Source organism: Rhea americana, unplaced genomic scaffold, assembly GCF_003343005.1.
Source record: "Rhea americana isolate MKP2758 unplaced genomic scaffold, rheAme1 scaffold_337, whole genome shotgun sequence".
Classification (NCBI taxonomy): Eukaryota; Metazoa; Chordata; class Aves; order Rheiformes; family Rheidae; genus Rhea; species Rhea americana.
In genome coordinates, this window is record NW_028186465.1 from 365,560 (window position 1) to 390,166 (window position 24,607).

General features: G+C 40.7%; 1 protein-coding gene across 1 annotated transcript in view; it reads left to right on the plus strand.

The window, feature by feature from the left end:
* Window positions 1-24,256, plus strand: part of PDE7B (phosphodiesterase 7B) — a 91,668-nt gene extending 67,412 nt beyond the window's left edge. The window contains exons 4-12 of the mRNA XM_085311261.1: window positions 638-701; window positions 2,399-2,494; window positions 4,187-4,287; window positions 5,769-5,900; window positions 13,543-13,634; window positions 14,543-14,687; window positions 16,523-16,619; window positions 20,172-20,252; window positions 23,027-24,256. Coding sequence (XP_085167387.1) covers window positions 638-701; window positions 2,399-2,494; window positions 4,187-4,287; window positions 5,769-5,900; window positions 13,543-13,634; window positions 14,543-14,687; window positions 16,523-16,619; window positions 20,172-20,252; window positions 23,027-23,244 — 1,026 coding nt within the window. The 3' untranslated portion in view covers window positions 23,245-24,256. The remainder of the gene's footprint in view (window positions 1-637; window positions 702-2,398; window positions 2,495-4,186; window positions 4,288-5,768; window positions 5,901-13,542; window positions 13,635-14,542; window positions 14,688-16,522; window positions 16,620-20,171; window positions 20,253-23,026) is intronic.
* Window positions 24,257-24,607: the final 351 nt, after the last annotated feature.

Here is a 24,607-nt window from a genome sequence, read left to right on the forward strand (position 1 = left end):
CAATTACAAATCCAGAATGAATTTGAATATAGACTAAGAAATCAAAATGGAAACACTGAATTTGCCATTATCGGTCATACAGTTACTCTGGACTTGGTCTCTTGACTGAACTGATATAGCTGCAAAAATATTACATGTGGTAGTGACAACAAATTCTTCTGTATGCTTCATAGAGGCACTGTATTGAAGTTTGTAAAAGCTATTTGTGTATATTGTTTATTGTGTATATTGTTTATCAAAACATAATTAATACTTACCATGAGATCTAAGATTATACTTTAGTATAAGAAAATTTGTACTGAATTAATTTTGGCATGTGAAAGACCAATATGAAAGTTGTATATTAAAATGGAATATTTTCATAATAACTTGTTTTGTGTTATTCTATGTTTTTAAGCTTTATTTGAAGATATTTTTAGTATCAAGTTCAACAACTCCTCAGTTAAAAGTGCAAGAGATATTTCACGTAATACAGTTAAATTTGGCTCCTGATGTTTCAGATACATCTTTATAGCTTTCCTGAACAGAAATTCAAAGCTGCTGCAAACAATTCTGTGGCTGAGTAATGTGGAATAATAGTTGGTGTCCTTTACAGTTTGACATACCAGTCATTTGCCTTTTCATATTTGTTTTCTAGCATATGTTATCCAAAGTGGGAATGTGGGATTTTGACATTTTCTTGTTTGACCGATTGACAAATGGTAAGTAATTTTTTTTTTAATGTTTTATTGTAAAATTTCTCCTAGATGGCTGTTCTAAAAATACCTAATTAATTATCACTGGTAAGCTTTTTCAGTTTAGATCACTGAAGAGAAGTTGGGCATGGTTAACACCTCCTAAAATCATAACCTGGAACATATTCAGGATTTTTTCCAGAACTTTTACAGCTGTAGTGTAGTGTTTAAAGTATGTTTTCTTATTAATCTAATCTCTTACATTTGTTATGGTCACCTTTTGCTTGTTTATTGTGAAGTGTTTATTCAAGGAGGTGTTTTGATTTCCTTTACCCTGGAAATTCCAGAGATACTTAAAAATACACCTATTAGGTACATTGGTTGAGAAGTCCAGGCCTCCATAATCAATCAATTTCTACCAACACAAAATGCCTTTAACCAAAGATACCTTTCTGTTGTGTTAATCATCCGGGCAGGAAATGAATCCTGTCGTTCAGTAGTTAGGAAATGCCACTAAGAGAGCATCTGTGAAATATGTGCCTCTACCAACACGAACACATTCATATCTAGGCAGTAACTCTTGGTCAGATAGGCACTGAAGAGGCTTGTGTCCACCGTCGTCCTTTGTGTATTGCTTATGGGATCAAGATCCCAGCCCCAAAATCATTAGAGTATGGTGTGGCTGAAGGTGTAGAAGTTCGTTCAGAGGACAGTTCAGCAGAATGACTGGCAGTGAAGGGTGCAAAGGACTAGAAATGGCAAAGGTGGCAAAAACATAATTGTTCAAAATTATCTCTCTGTGCTCCTGGTCAGTAGCTAGGACTGAATAAGTTCCTATATCCTTTTCTTCTCCTCTTCTCAGCCTCCTCTTTCTATGTCCATTCATCTTCTTTCCTGAGCTATGTGAAATGAGGAAAGATTCCCTTCCAACATTGTTTATACTTTTAATGTGTTTTTTTCAACATTTCTCAAAACATTGCTACTGAATTATGGAGTACAAACTTTTCTAAACATTATATGTACATATATTTGATCATATAGCACCAAATAGGCTCAATTTTGCCAGTTCCCGGTATTGATTTCATGATAAGGCACACTAACAGTAAGGTGAGACATGATACTATAAATGCTGTAACTCATTTTCTCTTGTGTCTGCTAGTATTGCGAGATCCAGTTGTAGCTGAGCTGTGTATGTAGATTATTTATGTTTGCTAGGTCATGAATAAAATAAAAGGCTTTAATTACAAACTGCTGATTTACCAGTAAATTTTAACAGAAATTTTTTAAAGAAAATTTTTAAGTCTGATCTTACACATAACTGAAATTAATAAAGTACGGCAAACTCAAGTGCCAGAAAAGCCATTCGCCTTTTCTGTAGTTTCTGAAAGTAGACATGGGTTACAAAGATGATGTGGTTCTCAAACAATACTATCAAAAGATTTCCAGATGATACCATGTCAACTCACCTTCTGTACCATGTTGAAATAGTCAGCGTGACTGTATAGCATCTAGCCACAAGACTGGCTTTCCTCTGATATAGCCCCGCAGGCAGTCTTGATTGTGTATGGAAGTAATTTATATAAGCTACTCTTGAGTGAGCATCATCTAAGCTCATCTGACAGCCAGAAAGCTACCAAGATATTTAGTCATGCCTGATTTGCCACTACGCATACACAGTTTACCCACTGTTAAGGGAATCTAACAGTATTTCCTTTCTTTTGTAGGAAATAGTCTCGTAACATTGCTTTGTCACCTCTTCAATGTGCATGGACTTATTCACCATTTCCAGTTAGACATGGTTACGTTACACAGGTTTTTAGGTAAGTAAGTGCTCACCTCAAAATCTTCTTTAATTCAGTTTACATTTTAAGCAGGGCACAGAAAAAGACATAGTCTTGATCTGGATGTCTATGTAAAATAATGACTTTGTTGCAAATGTTTCAGTAAAATGTTTCTGTGAAATATATTAACACACAATTTACCGGCACACAAGTACTCAATTCAGTACCTGTTAAGTCAGTGAAGGACTTCAGAAAGCTCTGTACTGAGCTTCAGCTTTCCAGTACCACAGTTGCACTGATGATTTTAAAATATTTGTGTCATGGGGCGATGTGGCAGACAGAGCAGGCCCACGCAGACTGCACACATTGCAGAACCGACCCGCACAATGGAACTGTGCTGCAGTGTCATTATTTTAGTGACTAATAGACCACTGAGACCCAGGGCAGTTAAAAGCTTATGTGCAAAATTCAACAAATTATATCAAGCTGTCTGCGCTGAATAGTGTTGATGAAAGCCCCTGCTGCTGTTACTGCCAACAGAAATATTAGACCCATGCTGYCAGCGAACCAAAAGAAGAAATTGGCCAAAATCAATTACTTTTTTGCATCATGTTTTGAATACAGTTGAATGCCAATTTGTTAGACTGTCAGACAGAGTTTCAAAGGCAGGGTGTCTTCTTTAAGAACRCATAATTGTCACTTCTGGAAAGCATTCCTCCAGTACTAGACAGACAAAGTCTCCTTGCCTTTTCTGACTGCTTTGGGCTGATAGGCAATGGACTTTCAGATAATTAGAGGGATTTAAAGGATTACCAACTGTAACTGCAGATGCTTATGGAAAGGAAAACAAACTGAAGGCTCGTTGGCCCACTCCATGCTGGAGAGTAGTGCCGCTGCTATTTTGCCTTTACCTCTTGGTTTGATTAATTTGCTCTTCAAGGAGAGCAATTTGGGCAAAATCATATGCAGCTTCCTATGCTCAAGTGGTGTTGTCCCAGGATTTATAGTCCTGGGACATTTACCTAATGTTGCAGGCAGCGCTGCAAGGCACAGATGAGTTTGAAGCACAAATCTCAATGATTTTCTTGTGCTAGTGGAAGCTGAGAATTAAAAGGTTGGCTCTCAGTCTTCCAGGTGGAACAGTTCCAGCTCTACAAATTAAAACAAGGGGGGCTGGTATGCTAAAATGGAAGCATAGATGTGACTAACACTGTCACTCAGAGTTTGCTTCAGTTACCTGAATGGTGTATCTTTTGATTCTCTGCCTGGAGGGTGCAGGAATGCCTTTGGCTGTAGTTAGTCACCCAAATAATAAATGATGTGAGGCTATCAGGGCCTCACCCCCTGCTGCTGTAAAATAGGTGGTACTGCCTTAATGACATATTACTCCCCTATGACGGCAGCCTAAATAATTACACTCCGTTGTGGATAAGTTTGCCCTTTTTTCCTTATTTATTTTATTCCTGAATGAGAGCCTTCACTAGGACAAGAAAGCGCTGATTTATGAAGTAGACCCAGTATGTCCCCTTGGGCCTCACAAATCCTTTCATGCATTTTTTTTTTTCTAAAAGCATCCCAATAAGAGCACTAGTCTATGGAAGCTTTAGATATTTGAAGAAACTCCTTAGGCAGCTGACTGTAAAACTCTAAATTGTATTTTAAACCCAATTCCCAATTGTGGCCAYGGAATTCAGAGACAGAAGGATGTTTGTTTTCTGTTTTGGTTCCTAGTTATGGTTCAAGAAGATTACCATAGCCAAAACCCATACCACAACGCTGTCCATGCTGCTGATGTCACGCAAGCTATGCACTGCTATCTAAGGGAGCCCAAGGTAATGACAGCCTTTCACACTGATACTGCTTTCAGATAATTCTCAACTTGTTTTCCCAAGATTTAAAATATAGATAGATAGATAGTGTTAAATGAATGCATACTTGAAGTCAGCAATMAGTCAATAGAAGAGCCAGCTACAGACTCCAGCTGCTGGAAACAAGCTGCTGTAGTCGCTTCTCGTTGTGCAGATGTGTCAGAGTGCTGTCACAGGAGCTCTGGCAAGATTTACTGCAAGAGCGTCAGCAGTGACAGCCTCTCAGGAAAGTCTGTAGGAGGGAATGCATGCCCATGGCTCAGTTACTTCAGGGCATACGTCCCTTTCATCTGCACTTCAAAATACCAGATTTGGCAGTGAAATGCCAAAAATGGGCACACAATCCCTTTAGCTGGCTCTATTGTAAGAGTATCCTCTAAAAGAGCAAACAGCAACTTCTTGAGTGCTATGGCAAGTCCTAACAAAGTCAGGATGACAGATGACTGGGTGGTTGTTTAATGTCTTATGGGAGGCATTTTAATGCTGAGCACAGCSTAAGAATATAACTGACCTTACTTGATTTGACTTGACTTAAATGAAGAGTTCTGCTAGAAGCAGCAAATTGTTAGACCAGAATAAAGTAGTTGTAAGTAAGGATAGTTGCAGGCCCCAGCTTTCCTATATTTCCATCTCCTCCAAGATCTGCAAGTCCCTGCTGCCAAAAAGTGCAGAGGACAGTTGACATCCAGAATATGTAGGATACATCTATGAATTTCTCATCACCAGATGCTTCTACCACATCATAGACTTGTATTCCTTATGGATTCATGGATACAGATAATAACTAATTAACTCTCAGAAGTAGTAAGCTTTAAGTCTTTCTGTTTTTTTTTCCAGTAATAAAACAATTGTTTCTGAATGACAAGTTGTATAGTAGAAAAGAAACTGGCCTAGCTTTTTTTTTCTAACTTACATGTCTGAAGTTAGAAAGTTAAATTATGTCTTCTAATAAAACACCTTTATTTGAACTGAGATGTCTAACAAACAAGTCTGAAATTTCAGAAGTTTATAAATTCTCTACATTTTACAGCACAGTACTTTACTAGAAAAATTAAATCTGATGTATTGTTTGTATTGCAAAATATTTGGTATGTCAGAGCTCTATCATATATCCTAACATATGCCAACCTGTTAGTATAGTTATTTCCTTTTATTAAAACTGAATCTTTTAGATTAAGCTCAAGCATTTCCATAATAACCTTCTGTATAGTGCCATGAAYGGGAAATAGAAATGTAACAACATATAAGTGTATAGCCTGATATTTTTATTGATGCCTGTTCTACAGTTACMTTAACAAGGCTGTTTATAAAATTTATTTGTATTTGATTATCTGTGTACTCTTCTACAAAATAGAGCAATGCCATGATATGTCAGCTGGTATGTTAATATTTCAAAAGAAAGAAACTGTTTATTGTTTTTGTTGTGATTAACATATGTGATTCAGCTTGCCAACTTCCTTACCCCTTCGGACATCATGCTTGGACTGCTAGCTGCTGCAGCTCATGACGTAGATCATCCAGGTGTCAACCAACCCTTTCTGATCAAAACCAAACACCACCTTGCCAGCCTGTACCAGGTAAAACTGCTCATCATGTACAYGAATATGTAGAGCAATTTGCAATCAACTTTCGTGCTAAAGTTGAGGGGGCTTGGAGGTGGTGATCAAGTTGACCTACACTTAAGAGTCTGGATGGTCTCAGCAAAGCTTCTCACTGGGTATCTGTTCACATAACAAAGCTGATACACCTGAGAAAGAAGGTGGAAATGCCAATATCTGCTGGGGACATTTAAGCCAAATCCAGAGTTATTTCTCTTGTGTTTTCCATTATTTCTACTGTGGATCATCTGGGATAAGAAACTGTGGGTAGGGGATTTAAAATCACAGTTTGTGTTTCCTTTTCCTTCAGTGAGCAAGTAAAGAGCAGGAATGTTCTAAACTGGTTTTATGTCAAAAGAAACTGTTACTTCAGGTGGCTCTAGTAAAATTAAATACTGCAGTTAATAAAAAATAGAAGATAAACCAGAGGAAAAGCTGTAGATATTTACACACGTGTGTGTAGAAATATTAAGAAAGAACTTAAAAACAGCCACTGTAGGTCATCACCACATACTGCCTAGACCAGTATCCTGCTTCCACGAGCAGCCAGTGAATGGTTTCAGAGAGAACTAAAAGMCTGGAATAAGTACAGTATTGCCCTTCACCTGGTATATACCCTCCCAACTCTGGCAAGCGGTAGTAGACTTCCTGAAAGAAAAACACAGGCCCTCTTGTTCGGTAGCCATCAGTGAACCCATCCTCCAGTGATTTTTCTAGTCTTTGAATGTATTTGTAGAGTTGGCCCATGACAATTATTGTAGCTGGGGATTGTATCCACAATTACTATATACATATAAAGAACCTATCTTTTTGTGCACACATATATTATTACATATGCACATCTCTATTTTTTCCATTATATTTCTGTATGTGTGCTGATAATCATTCCTGTTCCACTAATCTTAATTCATGACTAATAAACGGATATTGTACTGATTTCTAGCCTTCAGAAGAGTAAACTTCAGCCTTTGTTAAAACTCAGATTAAAATTCAGAAACGGAACATAGCTTAAAAACTCACCTAACTACAGTAGACTCACTAATAGCTAAAGCTTCCACACATGCTTGTTGTCATGAGTTTGCTGTGATTTGCTGAGTACTTCAAATGAGATGCTCTCTCGTTTTCCCATACTCGAGCAACATTTGTGTTTTACAATAAGCAGTTGGTTGTACCAGCTCAGCCGTCCTGTGCCCTGAGGTACGGGAACAGGCAGGGCCACGGGAGCCCCAGCCGGGACACCAGGATGCTCAGACAGACACAACTTTGTGACTGGCCTTGCCACAAGCTGATGCGGCCRATTAAGTCATCCCCATACACGTCTGGAGCATTTCGCTGCAGTCTTTTCTAAATGTCAGGCCARCTGAATGAGGAGGAGAAAAAGCCGGGGGACTTAGGGAACCTGTGTTAAGGATCTTCTGAAAAGGAGTGGGATAGAGCCATTCGATAYCAACTCTGGCCCTAAAGTCATGAACAAGTCCTTGTCAGTGGGAAACAGTAAAGTATGAATAGGTTCAAAATGCAGGCTAATTTGAAAGAGATGCAGCTAAAATAAAATACTAGTATGTTGGCAAGAGGGTTCTTGCTTGTCTAACTTGGCTTGAATATACTTTCAAATGTTGGTTAGAAAAGATAGTGATAAAATAATACAGAAAACAGAGTATTTCAACAGTAGGTGGAATTTTTAAGTATACTGTTAAGGAATGTTCATGACAGGACACATATTTAATGTAAATGCTAGGGCAGTTTTAGTCTTTTTTTTTTGTCTTAAATYGATGTAAAATTAATTGTTTACAGATATCTTAGTAATATACAATAAATTAATGCTAATAAATTTAAAAGCAATGACATTTTTTGAATTTTTTTTCATGAAAAATTTGGATTTGGTAAGATATTGTTTTTTTAAAAAAAGTCAATTATATTCTTCTCAAGGTTAGTACTTTAACATGTGCCTGAAACTGAAGTAAAAATTTTCTAGAGGTTTGGGTTTTTTTAAAAACTTCCAACACAGCTACAGAACTACTAGGAGCAATCAAAACAAAATCAAACAAAAGTAAGTTTTAGCATAGTTAGCACTCATCTGTCACTGAGTCTCTTTGATCTTAACTGTGTGTAAATTTAAATAAAAACTTTACGTTTGAATCATCAGGGAAAAAAGAGTTTGCAAAATGAGGTCAGTCAGTATTTGACAAAGATGAAAAATGTTTGACAGCTGCTGACGTGAATATATTCAAGAATCATGTTTCAGGAAGATAGGTTTTGTTTCACGAAGAAATCARTGCTTTAGGATAGAAAGCATTTTTGTAAGGTGTAAGATATTTCCACAAGAGTCTATTGCCTGTCAGGCACCGGAATTTTGCACGTAAATGCAAGTCTCTAATTCAAGTCTCCAGCATTACAAGGACAGCGTAAAAGGTGACATCAGGGTTCTTACAATCACTTCCTATGTATTCCTGCGTATCAGCCCCCTGTGAGGAACACAACAGCATTCCTTGGTAGGTGATGCAGGCTTTACTTCTAGACAGCATTCACCATTAAAATTAAAAATAAAAGTTGTACTCTTGCTTGTTAGTCATTGTCTTTGGTCTCTGGAGGCTAAAAAGTCCCAATTAGCTCAAATTCTGGTTGATGCATTTGGCTTATTTGACATTATTTCTACTACTTTTGACTGAAAGCAACACACTATTCAAGGTTGTCCAGCTTGGTACAATCCTGCCTTTCCATTACCCAAAGAATGACCTCAGCCTGACACATGAAAAAGTCGTATTTCCTTTTTCTTAAAAAGAAATGCTGTCTTTTACTGAGAATGAAGTATGCGTGTCCTAAGGAAATAAACAGTTTTGATATAAACATAATGTTATTTTATAACTTCAATAATAGAGAGTTAAGAGTTTCTATTTCTTTGTGTAGTTCTGAAGTAAGCAAAGAATAACAGTTTTTAAGTCTGGAATGGTCACACTCAATATCTATAGTACAAAACAATCTTTATAAATCCAAGAAAGAGAGATAGATAGCTTTAATATAGCTATATATAAATTAGAATTAGGAATATATGTTTTGGGTGTCAATTATAACTGCTCTACTTTGCAGTCTTAAAAGCGGCATTTCTAATTAAAATGCCATTTTCTGGAATTTAAGTTTGTATAATTAAACCAATTACCATATTTATTTTGCTTTGTTTGGTGGTGAATGATGTGTTTGGTGTAACTATACCAGAGTGAGAACTTCAATAGTGGAGGCAGACTTTGGCTGCCTACCACTTCTGCAATTCCCTTACTTGTAGATCCTCGGTACTCTGATCCTAAGGGGGTGGGGGTGGGGGACGGATTGCAAGAAATCTAGATCCCCCTCGTCTCTGAATTTAAATAGCATTTTTCTCTGGGACTGGATAATACCCAGTGTTCTTGTCTTCAAGTTATTATTCTTTTTCATTTGCAACTGTAGGCAGTGTGGTGGTTTGAAGAACCAATGATGTAGATAGTTCAGAAAAAGCCACAAATTGGACATTTTGTGTTAGTGTAAGGAAAAGAACAGATTTTTACCCCCATCCTGAAGTCTGTATTGTAACCAGCCACCAGTTTAAGGCTGTAGCTGCTACAGAGGCTTCCTAGCATTCAGCCATAAAAACAAATCTGTGTTACTCAGAGCTTTTTTAAATATATATATATATATAGAGAGAGAGAGAGAGAGAGAGAGAGAGAGAAAGCAAACTCTCTTTAGATCACAACTGAAAATACCAACCTGAAATTCACACTAGCAAACTGTCACACAGGTTTATCTCCTGTACAGGGTATCTCCCCACCAGCCAAAGAAATCAGGTAGCTAGTGGCAATTAGCCTTCCTGAGGCAGAAGAAGGTTCCTGGGTGGAAAAGTTGACTCTTCTAGTTGTTGGCAACAGCTTCAGGGATTCTGGCTGCTTGCATTTAACAGGGGTGTCATATGACTTCATGCTCAGTTGTCACTTGTTAACTTGACTTTTCCTTTTGCTACATGCATGTACTTTAAGTGTGAGAAACTAGACACTAGCAGCTTTGATCTAGCTTCTGGGTATAGCAGCAGGCAAAGAGCAGAAACTTACAGAAATTGAACTACTCTGGGATGGATACCTGAGCTTGTTTTTCCCTTTGAGCAACTAGTAGTTGGTTGCAAGAACATTCTTGGATGCCTACATATTCAGTTCTGTCCTGGCTGGCCTTCAGCATGGAACAGATGCAGACTTTCTGTACAGAGCTTGGGAGAGCTCAGCATCAGCAAAGTAAGTGTGCAAATGGCCAGAAGTAGAAAATGCTGAGGACAGCAGGCTTGCAAACTCAGCTGTGAGCCAGCTGGAGAGAAAGGGAGAAAAAAGATATTCTAACCATGTAGGTGAAGCATTTGTTTCACCAAATGGGTAATGTTCCAAYGTGGGAATTTAATATGTAAGCAACACATTCCTCCTTCCTCATGGAATTAGCATAGTGATGATAGACACAGTATGTCAGGCCTTAGGATTCAGCAGAGATTGCTGGGGACTTTGCTGCAGGTCAGCAGCCTGACTCCAGGATTGGATATGGAGATTAATCTCCATCACCAACTATGTCACGTACTCTCCTTAGTGCCTCGGTAACCTTAATTAACACAGTCTCCAGGTCTATCCTGCTCCAATATATCACCGCAGGTGAGGTGGCTGTTGGGGGATGGAGCTGTTCATATCCCCCCCTAAAAGGATTGCCTCTCAAAAGTCAACCAACTTTCAATTTTCATCATTTTGCACCTCTTTGATGTAGTTTGGTATTTTCATCTCCACCTGCTCCTCAGCTCTCAAAAGGCTGATCTGCAGTCTCTCGTGGAGTCCATTCTTCCTTCCCACCACAAGCAGTCCCTCATTCTCTTTTCCTTAACTAACCTACTGTCCTTTTCTGCCACAGACAATCCCTTTCACTATAATCCCCAATTCCCAGTGCTCCAAGGTAGCAGTTTTGTCTTAATTCTGTCATTGCAGAAGAGAAAAGGCTGGCACCTGGCAGTATTTTCTGGTCTTTATTGATTCGAACAAGGTTCCTCCCATTAGCAGATAAAGCAGAAATTCAGGCTTCCTAACAGCTGGGAAAGAATGAAAGAGGAGATGAAAAAGCAAGGGCAGATTATGGGAGGCAGAGAGGTGAGGGGAAGGGTTTACAGGAACAAAATAATATCTCCGAGTGAGGACAAAGACACAGTGCTCTGTGAAGATACAGGAAGGGACACTGCCAAGAGAGGGATGGAGACTTACCTGAGAACAAAAAACAAGACTCCTCTGTTGAGGTTTCTCTTGTAGTTGAGGACATGTAGGAGATCAGAAGGAAGAAGTCACCCCATAAGCAGTAAGGGAAAAAAAAAACCACAACAACAACATAGGTGCTTAATATATGAAGCTATAGTGTTTTGATTTTGAAATTAGCTTCTTTATTCCATATGTTCCTTCAGTGAGCCTCAGCTAGCCAAGTGTTTTTTTTTTTTCACAGACAAACCTACTCTACATTCTCAAGTCAGAGAACTTTTCGTACTCATCTTGCAGGTTTCTTTTGAGAAAACATTTTCACACTAACACCAAAAATGTCAGGTCCCTAACCATACTGCCATAACAACCTCTTAAGCTAAAAATATGTAACCAACACATACTAGCTTAAAACTGCAAATAAAAAGAYAACTTGCTTGTCCAAATCACCTGACTTAGGTCCTAGCAATCACAATTTCTGATTTCCAGAGAAATTAACTGAATAAATAAGACACTATTTAATTTTAAATTCTTAAAAGTATGCTGGTTTCTGAAATACAGAAGGGAAGACTGCCTCTGAAACATCACAATATTTTGAAAAAGAAGATAAATGAAGACAACCCAGTGGGCATTGTTTAGCTAGATTTTTCTACAACCTTTTATTAAAGTTCTCTTTCAGAAACTCCTTAAGGAAAGAACTACACAAAGGGCAGGAGAAAGCATCTTATGAAAACAGATTCAAAGCAGACGAAGGGGTAGCAAATAAGGACACACAGGAGCTTACTTTTTCTCAGATAAATAAGAGAAATAAAATCAGAGTGCCTCCGAGGTTGCTGCAGGGACCTGCTRCAAATGCATCAATATAATGTACGCCTGTGGTTGAGGCAGGAGCCGCTGAAGCAGCCCTTTACAACAAGTAACGCTACCTCTCTGGAAGGGAAGCGAGGGCACGCGTTGCTGCCTAGCGGATCTCTGCAGTGAGGATGTCACAAGGGCTGATGCAGTCGGACTAGGGCCTCCATGAGACCACAGGAACCGTGCACACAGTCACTGTCTTAAACCCATGTACAAAGGAATATAGGAATTCCCGAAGGCCAGAGGTGGCTGGCAGGGTTTCTCTAATTAACCTTTGGGTAGGAAGCGGGTGCTAACCCTTGTTGTCCCAGAATTTTCTGTTGTGTCGTCTCTATGGACTTTGGGTAACGCTTGGGACAAAGATTCAGCTCAGAGTATGAAGGTGAAAGGGAAAAAAAAACGTTATGTGCCATTACATTCCCTTGTTTTTCTTGGTCAAAGTACAAAGTCCATCCTAATGTATTTAGGCAAAAGAAAGGTATTTAAGTTGGCTACTAAACAAGATTGCTGTCATAAGTACTTTTTATGCATACCCGTTATTGCATAGCAGGTCTTGGGTTCTGAATCTGCCACCTCCTCAAAGGAAAAGGACTTAGTCTTCGCACGCTTGGGAAGTATTTTTGTTGCAGTATCTGTGATTTCTATTAGGAAAAAGGGAAACAAAACAAAAACAGAAAAAGCAAAACAAAAAAACCCACAAAAACCGTCAAAACAACCTGTCAGAGACTGTGTGAACTCAAGAACAATACAGTACTGCAGAAAATATTGTAATGGCAAATCAATCAAGTGTRCACGCTCACCTTTGCACAAATTCATTGGGTGTTAGCATAGCTACTTGTAGTGTAATGTCAACAATTAGTTATGATTTAGAAACTCCCTAGAAAGCTGTGTTTCTGTTCCTTAGGATTCCCCCTCCTCCAACTTTGGTTCAACTTAGAACAAAACAAAGCAAAACAATTCAAAATTTATTGCAGACTAAGACGCTGAGCCCTGCAAGACGCTCAGTGATGCTGATGCTCTCCTTGCTTTCACTGAGCAGCTGCAGGGGGCTTCCACTTGCCTGACTCCAAGGGAAATCTGGCAGTGTAGTTTTCTTGCCAGSTCTGCACTCAAACTGTAGCATCAGAGAAGTCAGCCTAGGATCGGTATGAGGTAAACCATGAACTAAATAAGATTTTGCAACCATAGTTTTAGTCATTTGTTAATAAATGTGCTGGAATGTAATCTACTTYGTGCTCAGACTAGGCTAAAACTCCTCTGTTCACAGCAGGACTCAAAAATGATAAAACAACAGGATGCCAGGGACAGCCCTAGCTAGGACACTTAGAAGCACAAGGTCTTTAGTGCTAGAAATCTAGACCAATTCCTTTAAACCCAAAAGGTGGCTTAGAAACAAACATTTTAGGCTCAGCGTCTTCGGTTTTGCTACAGCATTTCCAATCAGCTCTAGTCATCATGTGACATGGTGAACCTATATCTGCACTACGTGTACCTGCCCAATCCTTGAATTTATTTTTCTTGTTCCTGCCCAGAATGTTTCAGTGCTAGAAAATCACCACTGGCGGTCTACCATCGGCATGCTTCGAGAATCCCGGCTCCTGGCCCACCTGCCGAAAGAAGTGACGTAAGTGCTGACTAGAGGAAGCGCATCGCTCATACTAGCTCATGGCTTCCTTCGCTGTTCTTAAATAGGACACTGCCACCGAGGCCCTTTCCTGCTGCCAATGTGAAAATCATGAGACGCGGTCAGGCGGCAGCTGTGGTTTCTAAGAATTTGTCACTGTTGCAGCAATGTCAGCATTAGGTATACTGGGAGTCCCAGCAAGGATGGGACTTTTCAGAGCTATTGTTGACATTTTTAGTTTTGCATAGCATCCACCAACCTTACAAAGATTTAGTAATAAAAAATGATCAGATTTAGAGAAAAATTGAGGAGCTAGCCAAGCAGTACAGAGGCTGTTAGGGAATTKCACATATTACTAGGGAAGCATTGTTCAATCTTCACCATCTTTTAAGATGAAGGGGAAAAAAACAGCAACATGAGCACCTAGGCAAAGAGGATGTAACGTTTTTACCAGCTAGTTTTATGCAATGTTATTCCCACCAAAAAGGGTGGGGATTAAGCCAGCCAACAAGCCTGCGATACTGAGTTTTAATCACAGGCGAGTTTACCAAGAACATATCCTCTAGAAATCCTCTACCTCAAACAGACTTTTCTGTAAGTAAGATGCAAACATTTTTCTAGATGCATCACACTGTTTAGTTTTTACTTACCTAGCACTTTTTGGAAGCTTTCAGAACCAGCTGTGCCAACAGCATTTTTCTTCCACATTCTCTGTTCCTCATGAATCCCCTTAGGCAGCTAGAACAGTTGTATCCTGCAGACCCCCAGCAGAGAATGACCAAATAGACTAAACCAGAGCCATAAAGCAAGCAGCAGCTCTACAACAGCCGTGATCCTCAGAAGATTGTTTTGAGCTGTTACATTCAACAGTTCCACGACTGAAGGGGCTTATTTTCCTTTAATTGCAGACAGGATATTGAACAGCAATTAGGTTCCCTAATCCTGGCAACAGACATCAATAGACAAAATGAGTTTTTGATCCGTCTGAAATCTCACCTTGACAATCAGGATTTGAGACTGGAGGATGCACAAGACAGACATTTCATGCTTCAGGTAACTTTTAAAGTTGTTTTTTGCTACTATTGTTTGTGTTCACTTTTCAAGTCATAGTATTTCCTAGTAAACATTGGAATAGCATAAGAAAGTGCATCTGGTCAGCAATGTCCTCCTTACTTACCACCTTAATCACTTTGCTCCTGCCACCTAGCATGTCAGGCAATCTAGATGTGGAGCCAGTATTTCTTTAAGCAATTTCCTTGAGTTAAAAAGCTGTGAATGCAGCAGATACTGGAGAATGTCAAATGCTGGGAAATAAAGCTAAACAGCCATCACCAGGAGAGCCCCTGGCTCCATGCTCTTTCCGAGGCAACCTGACTTCGGGTACCCAAATCGTGCCCCCATGGCTGATGTCTGTAATCTGCCTCTGCAGAAACAGCGGTTGCTGTGGCAGCAAGTGCAGTGCTTCCAATGCAAAACTTTGGATCTTCCYAGCTGATGAAGAAACAAAGTTTTATTCAAAAATCAGAGAGATTCAAACTGGTTCTTCCAGCCAAGCTGCTGTCATTAACAGGCTTTTTAGAATAAACCTCTGCCTGTTAAAGCATTACTGTGATTAAAGCAGCAGCATGTACCCGCCTCTCTGGAGACCTGACATCAATTTTGCTCTAAAATACATAAAAAAGAGTTTAGGTAATCATCATCATTTATAAAACAAGCATTTACATTTTATCAGTTTGTTGAGGTTACAGGAAAGGCGGCAGGAGTAAGGAAAGAAGTGCTGATCTGTTAAATCTCCCCCTTCCAGAAGTGTGGGAAATGCAGTAATCTGCCTGACTGGCCTCTGCGAAACACAGTCTTCTCTCAGATTTTTTTCCATGGATTGTGCACAGCAGGGTGATGGCTTATCATATTTCCTGACAAATTAAGCAAGAAAGTTGTACAAATGCCAAAGGCACAGGGATTACAGATCTCGTCTATGGAAAAAAAATAACAACAACAACAACAAACTCCATACTCACTTTCTTAAAGATAGAAGCTAAGGGCACAAAAATGCTGAGATTCATTTTTTGGTGGATTAGTTGTGGAAGAATTGAAAAACAAAAACAACGCAAAAAGCTTTTTTTGATTGCTCAGGATAGGTTCATTACTACCTAGTATTTGAAAGGACCTTGCAGACTGCAAGAGTGACTAGGAGATTTCCCTCCTCTAGTTTAAAAGCCTCCGTTTGTACAGGAAGTATTTAGTATGTTTTCCCGGCTGGGTCCCAGAAGGAATTCTGTCCTCTGCCGAGCTAACCAGCTGGTTCAATCCCCGAAGAAACAGACATATGACGTCTTATTCCGAGGCAGCGAGACMGGCAGACTGTTGCCTGTTTACTTCTCTGCAGCAGTTACTTGCTTTTAAAAATCTCCAGCCTCATTCCCCCGCAAAGCGCTTTAAAAGTGCTCWGCAATAAGGGCGATGCGGAGGGCCCCGCGCTCAGCTTCGCCAACAGGGGCTTGCGGACGTTAAAACGAAGCGTAATCGAGGCGAGATGCAAGGTCAGTCACTGAGACCGCAGGGAAACGATGCCCAAATAGTCTCGCACCAGCCTGGCTTTTCCCTTCCCTGTCGTCAGCGACGGGTGCTGAGCCAGGCAGTCCGCCGGAGCCAGCCCGGAGCTTTCGTTGGCTTGTTCCCTTCGAGGAGCATCCCGAAGGCTTCGCGGGCTGGAGTCTGGCCTCCTCTGGTTCTCGCTACGCTAAAGCGAGAAGCGCAGTTTCTGACCGGGGATCCTAACCCTCCTCAGCCTCGCTCGCGCGGCCCAGCAGGTGCCGATCTACAGCCGACACACCGCCGGCACGACGATTTCTCGCCCTCTCACCGCGGCTTCTCTCGCTTGCTTTCAGATTGCGCTCAAGTGCGCGGACATCTGCAATCCTTGCCGGCTCTGGGACCTGAGCAAGCAGTGGAGCGAGAGGGTCTGCGAGGAGTTCTACCGGCAAGGTCAGCCCCGGCCGCCGCGCGCCCTCCCCGGCTCCCCCCGCCCCGAGAGCGGCCGCCGAGCAGAGGCGCTGCCTCCTTTTAACAGCGAGGAGGAACGGAGGAGCGGCGCGAGTTCCTCCGACCCGCGGCAGGACCACGCCGCCGCCGTCCCCTGCGTTGCGTCTCGCTTCCCAGGCTGAGTCCTGCCCTCGCCCCTTCCCGGCTACAAGGCGCTCTTCTGCGTGCGGACGCAGAGAGAGAGGTCGAACGCGATTCCCAGCGCGCCAGGCTCTGCTGACGCAGCTTAATGGGCCAAAGCAGGCAAGCCAGAGCTCTGCTCGAGCTTACTGCAAGTGTTTCCAAACCCCTGCAGAGAGCTCAGGCGTGCAGGGGCTGTTTTATTTATTTATTTTTTTTTAACACAGTAATTACACCATTTGGCTCTATCTGCATAGGCAAGGTCATGCTGTGCTACAACACAGACAGGGGCAGCAGAGTGTAATCACCGCGTTCTTTGTTAGTAGCATCCTGAGAGCCTAAGGCAAGCGGTACAAATGCTGGGAGAGCACACAGCAAAGCACTGAGTTCGTGCAAAAATTCATTCCACCCGACAAATTTAAACCACGTTTGAGCTGGTACCTAATACAGTTAGTCCATAACATTAACAAATAAGGACAAGTTAATTTGCAGCCAGTGTCAGTTTGAACTGGTGAAACGTCTTTGACTTCGATGCTGTTCAAGTGATATAAGCAGCCCGAGATAAACAGCAAGATGCAGCTTCATTKAATCAGATGTATAATCAAGGCATGATCAACACCCAGCACATGAGGACAGGGCCCCAATACCTCACCTTTAGTGTCTTGAGGGACCATGCTGAAGAAGACAGCAACCCTTATGAACTTAAGTTTTTTYCCCAAAGCTCAAGATTCAGTAGCATAACCTCTCAAATATACCTCTCAAAGGGGATGCTGGAGCAGACAAGACCAGTTACAGCTGTAACAGGGAGAAAAATAGTTAGCAATTGACAGGGGAGAATGTACAGAAACTGTGGTCTGACTATCACCACATGTGGCTGTATAATCCTGGTAAAAAACAGTATTTAGGTATTATATTAGGTATAGTATTCAGGTATTTAGATATCATTATGACTTCATTTAAAAGAGAAAAAAAAAATTGTAGATCACTATCTCCCCTTACACRTGCTGCTGGAGTTTGAAGGAGGTTTGTTGACACCAAAGGATTACCGGACACTGAGATTAGCAGTTGAAAGCCATAGCTCTTATGCTCTTATTTACTGAGAACAAGTGTCATTTTTAATTATAGACTAGGCAGAGACATGATTAGTGCATTGTTTAATCTTCCTTCTCTAACACATGCAAAGTTTTTAAATTCTTTGTACTAAACATTTTTAATGTTATTGTAGTAGAAACTCAGGTCCTGATCTTCAAGTCTTCTGGTGCTCTAAAATAAAATATACAAATCAGATACAGATACATTTCAGGGAGCAGCTAATGCCTAAAAGAGTTCTTAATACAAACCCTTCCTAAAAAAAAATATTTTAACTTGATCTTAAGAAATCAGGGCTTTGCCTGTACAGTGAAAATCTTTAACTGGTCTTAAAGCTAGATCATTTCAATGGGCATTTTAAAAGTTAAGTAGGCACATAAGGAAAATAATGCAACTTGATTTGTTTAAATAAAACTGGAATTGGCAAGGAACAAGTTTCAAAAATGGCTAATGTTTAAACARTTTGAATGGCCAATTTCTCTGTGGAGGTTTTAACACTGGTTAGAAGGTTTTCCCCAGTGTGAAAGTTCTCAGCAACTCATGCRTGCAGTTATTTTCACATCGCAACTTGAAACGTAAGAAAATTGGCCATCAATTTAAGTTCTTACTATGCGAAGGAAAATCTTACCTTTGACATTTAAAACACTTCTTCAAAGACATGAGGATGTTGGTGCAGTTAAGGCCATACAGGTGAACCWCTGTGGACCCAGAATATCTACAGAGGAGATGTCGCTAGAGTTAGACATTTTCTCAGTGTCTTTCTGGAGGAGATACGGGGGAAGAAGAGGACAGAAGAACTAGAAAACATGACAGACTTATTTTGTCTCAGTTCTGCTGAATTGTTCCTTTTGWTTGTTTGTGAAACTCCAAATGTTTCGCTGATATTTTCTAAACACCTAATTAAAACCAAAAATATTCCTCTCACTTGTATTTTAAGAAACAATTGTAGACTGCACAGAGAAGGAAGGCAAGGCTTAAAAATGCATATACTATTTTATATGTGCCCGTAGAGCCTGTGTAGCACAAAAGCGTTTAAGTCAAAATGTACTAGTAGGGGGGAAAAAAGAGCAACTGTAGCTTCAGATGGATCAAATGAAACTCCCTGAGCTGTAATGCTGCTGAATTCGTATATCTAGCCGCCCTGTGGTCTTCTCTCACCATCCAGCACACCTCTGACCATTGCTATTATCTTCAACTACATGCAGAACATCTACTAACTACCCTAGCTACGTGCAAAAGACCATCCTGCGTGCCCATTTCTGCATTTGCAGTAATAGTTGCAGCTGACTGTTTACAGTTTGGTCAGTTCTGCAGCAGGACRGGCCTGGGGCAGGCTCTGGAGCRCCCCTTCCGCCCAGGCTGCGCAGCRTCTCCRGACACACCACCCTGCCCGCACACAGCAGGAGCTACCCGCTGACTCCTCACAGCAGCCCCAGCTTCCCATCCAGAGATCTYCTGCTCCAGTTAGTCAAATACTGGGTTGTGGAAGGGGCCAGGAGCTCAGTCAGTTGTGTTGGCTGAAGTCTGTCTACTGTCTCAAATCAGCCCTGGGCAGATGACTCTCTGGGGACTTCTTGGACCAACCAGGGAATTARTGTTTTAAGTTCACAGCCCAGATACTCAACTATATCACAATTAYAAGGAATTTCATTCTTATTTCACATTTATACCTTTAATTCCATAGCTTTTGACAAATGAGCATATATTGCTTAAGCCCACACTCTGGCTCGGGTTAGTTTGAGTGTGCAGATACAGCTACGGACTAAGTGCCAGGCTCCGTCAGGCTGGCCTTTAACAGCAATGGCATGATACCACAAGCACACACTAACAACTCACGCTGCAGTGCTAATGAAGATGCAGCTTTTCTGAAACACCTATTATGTGGTTTTTCTAATTGGAAGACATTTAAGCCATAAGTAAATAAACTAGAATGTCTTAAAATGTACAGGAAATGTTTCTCATGTAAGAGAACCTATTTCTGAAAATGGAAGTCCTCAGAATACTTATGTGCTCAGATTTAATGTTCATTCAGAAATCATCTTTCCTTAGAGATACTTTTCTTAGTAAGCTTAGTCAGTTCCTCTGATACCAAAAATAAATAAATAAATAAATAAATAAAAATTAAAAAGAGAGTCTGCAAAACAAAGGTATTCAAACATTTAATATGGTCTTTGTTGGTGCGAGATTCCAACTGCTCAGATCCATGAGGCTGCAGTCTCGGCTGCAGTCTCACATAGCTAAGGCAAAGAGATAAGAGTGGCAGCAAATTATTTTATTTTTTTGTAGGTGACCTGGAACAAAAATTTGAACTGGAAATAAGCCCTCTTTGTAATCAGCAGAAGGACACAATACCAAGCATACAAATCGGTAAGCACTAGTTTCATTCTGTTATCTCCATGTTTATCCCAGTATGGCACAAGCTCAAGCAAAAACTGAAACGTGATATGTGATGAAATAAAATCCATCTGCCACATAAGCCTAGTGAATCAGCAGCCAAGGTCAACTTTGTGAATCCTGAACACTTGATCTAGGATTAACTTCTTGCTGCCTTACTTTATGAGGTGAGGCATGACATTGCCTCAAAGAGATGATCAGCCAGTTGCAAGCTCATTTCAGTGAAGTAATTTGATTATTTGGGATGATGAGGGAAAGAATTTCCATAACTGTTGAATTTGCAACAAAACTTTCTAGTTTAAAATAATGTCACCATTATTTCCTCTGTCCAGTCTTCCACAGATTCTTCACAAACACTCCATAATCTAGTTCTCCTGCAAAAGCAGGTTACATGACATGATCCAGTGGAGAAGACAAAAAAAAAAAAAGAAAAAAAAAAAGTGATCTTAAGAGCCTTCAGACCATATTCTTTGCTGTTCTCTGGAGGTTTGAGACCAGCAAGTCAGGATCTCAATTCATCTGTCTTTCCTTATTTTTTTCATAACTTCAGCTGTCCTTCACAAGCCTGACTCACTGTCTGTAGATCACCAAGCACAAGTTTTCTCTCTCTGCTCTGCTGCATATTGGCATCCCCACAGCTTTCACGTGCTRGACTGCAGATAGGTCTCAAGCAGGGAGCAATGACTCCAGGGCAATGTTTGCAGTATAATCTCAGCAGCCCTATAGCTACTTTGTAGTTCGTGTTTTCATAAATGCATCTGTAGTTTTCTGTCATATGTACAGCATGTTAACTGGGCAGTTGCATAACCATGAAACATTTTCGTTGTCTTACAGCTGAACAACTGGTGTTAATCTTCCTTTTCCCTTGCCAGAAAAATCATAGGGCAGAAGCAATGAATTAAAAGAAGTCATCTAATAATAAATAATCATGGTGGGCTTTTTCCTCATGTGATTGCTTTAAATTGGGCAAAACTGATTCCCTTTGCCGCAGAGATCAGGTTAACTTAATCAGTTTAGCCAATGTGAAATTTTACTGCACCAAGATCATCTGCAGTGGGAATACTATGTATTCCACACAGTATTCACAGACAACAAAACTGAAGCAGGCCTTTCTAAAATGTAAAAGATTCATCCACAAAATCATTTAGGTCATCATGGCAAAGGCTACCTCTACAGCAAAGTTAGCCATAGCTCACAGTTTAAAGCTACCTCAAGTCAAGACTAGGTGCCCCATCCCAGCTGCCTTGCTGTTTGCCCTGCCAGCCCCACAGCTGCTGAGCCGTCCAAGCTGGCTCCCCGGCTAGCAGTCATGGCAGAGGCACAAATGCTCCTTAAGCGGAGGCTCARACGACCCCGGAGACCTCACACGCAGGCCATAGGGTTTGCAGCAAGCCCCAGACAGCAATTTTATTGTCAGTATCAGGCCTTTCTGGTCATTTCAGAGTTATATAAACCCAGCTGCATTAAGGTTACAGCATGAGTGGCAACCTGCTGGCGTAAGTGAGACATGGCTTGCAGATAAACCTGCTACGTCGTAATTTATCCCCACACAATGAAGGAACAGCAGCCAAATYCTAATTCTGGCTTTGAAACATTCCCTTTCCGAGCTCCTCCTTGTTGGCATCATACTGTAGTTTAAATCTTAAAAGCATTATTTCAATTTATTTTCTTCTATCAAAGATATTTTTATAGTAGTTTACTTAAATAAAGCCATTACTCTGTACAATAGCTACTCTAGGGTGAACTGATACAAAAAGTAGACAATTTCCCAATAGGTTAGAGCAAACACACCTTTCTGGCACAAAGAAGTTGTTGCTTAGTCTTCTCATGTGCTATCAAAGGCCAGCATACAAATTTCAACTGCTATTCTTGTCTGCACTCTACAGTATAAAAGAGGCATCTACAACATGCCTGTCTATAACATAGTCTATACATAAATAGAGGTATATTATATAACATAGGGTAGTGCAGAAGTCCCCAAGTTAATACAAGTCCAGCAAGCTCTGTACTAGGAAGCAGACAGCCACAGCAGCATTCACTGACTTTGTAGTAGTCTCTTAGGTATTTTACAGGGCTCAAACACACCATAGCCCACTTTCAGCTCCCTCATTCACAGCCACAGCTAGGAAACTTGTTGACTGATGTCTAGAGCAACTAAATAAAAAAGATGCTAAAACCAGAGTGTCGACCTGAAAAAAAAAAAAAAAAAAAAAAGTTGTCCTAAAAATGAAAATTACAGGTAACTACTCAGTGTTTTTGGTTTCTGGTTCAGGGACATCTATTTAGGCTGAGCCTGCTGAATAATTTCATTGATGCAGAGCTTAGATCCTGGCCATTAGAGTCATGATTCACATTCTAAAAACATTCAAAAAAGAAACCTGTCCAAGGCAAATATTCGATGGAGTCATTTCACAAGGGAAGAAAAGGGAGGGGTCATTCTAATATCTATGAATAAAAATTGTAGCCATCACATGTGATTTCATGTAGGTAACTGCCTGGCTTGAAATCTCCTAGAGAAAGATGCTATTTCTCTCTCAGATTTTACTGTTACACATGCAGGTAGATCCACATCTTCATCACATGCACTAGTCAAGTTTGCAAGAGTTGATAGCTGCGTGAGGAATTATCGAACCCTCTTCAGAGTTTTTGCAATTTACATTGCTGTATTCCCTTGCCCCACTCTGTGGGGAAGTGCATTCAGTGAATGAATTTGTTCCTGACCTGCCTTATTTTGTATGCTTCCCCAGGGTTCATGACATACATCGTAGAGCCGCTCTTTGAGAGGTGGGCCCAGTTTACGGGAGACACTCCCCTCTCTGAAAATATGCTAAACCATCTCAGGAGGAACAAGGCCAAGTGGAGGAGTTTGCTCCATAAGCAACACAGCAGTAATAGGAGCAGCGACCACTCAGGTCAAGTGACTGGCAACCAAGAACAGACTTTAAATGAAGAAGAGACTCCTTAGTGGCAGCTTTGCACTTTTCTTTTATAGCACTGCTATCTCTGTCTTGATCACAGCAGCAAACAACATCCCAAGGGGCTGGGAGCCTGTTGGCAGGAACACGGAAAGAGAAGAAACAGCAAAGCAAGAGCTGTAAGGGTCCTCACGAATAAACCCATAGTTCTGCTGGGTCCCAGTGTGGAGCTCCTTCGTATTCCTCTCCCCCTTCGCCTTGCGTCTGCCTGAAGCCGTTCGTCACTTCTGATCATTAACTGCTCAACTGCGGTGGCCCAGTCAGCGGTGCTGTGGTCAGGCCAGTTACTGCTGCCACTAAGCAGGGAGGAGTACCGAGAGAACAGGGGAGATAAAGGCTCTCTTGGTTATATATCCATTTACCATGAGTCATACTGTGACACATGTATATAAGCCCAGAGCACCATACACTTTCCAGTCTGGCAGCTGGGCTGCACATTAGGCCACCAGCATCTTCAAAATCCAGAGGACACTGGCTGAGCGAGACAGCGCTTGCAGAGGGCAGAGACAGCCTGGTTATTTTAGTAATTAAAACAGAAACCTTTTTAACTTTTGTATTCTGTGCACTAAACAGATCTAAAAACTTCAGACTGAAGTTACGCTCCGTATACACAACTCCAGTGTAACAAAGCTCATTTTGGTAATCATTTTTATGCCACTTTGGATAAAAGACTGGCATCTTCTCGCTGCAAGGAACAGTATTCCCTCGCAAATGAAAGGGAAGGTGTTGTACAGTCTAAACCTTTGAAACACGAACAGATCTATCTTTTGAGTACTGTTTCAAATAACATGTTTATATTCATATGTGTACATTTTCTGTAAATACAAAGCGCTACTGATTCCCATGCCAAAATACTGGAGTACTGTGGGATTGCTACCTGTATAAACATTGGCACTGTGAACAGAATACTGTTAGTTTTAATACAAGAGAAAGCATTTGTAAATATGGTATAGAGTTTATTAATATACACCATCATTTGTGGATAAAAGCCTTAACTTCTAACATCCTTCATCTCCTGATAGCTGCCAAAATCATGGCATCACAAGATATGATTCTGAACTGCCTTTCCACTGTCAAAGGTGTACCGAAGGTCATTAAGGAATGAAGTCTGGCACGACACCTTCTTGAAAACTTCAAACGCATTCCATACGGGTCTGTGTTTTTAATCCATGGCACCTTGCACATCCCGTCTAGGCAAATGCTTCACAGAGCCTGAAGTTTAAGTTTAAACAAAAAACCCACAGCAACACCACATAATTTGACAGTTCAACCTGRTTATCGTTTATTCAAGAGTTTGAATTTTTATTAACTAGTGTAGTGATCTGCAAAGCACAACATCCTGGTTGTTCTAGA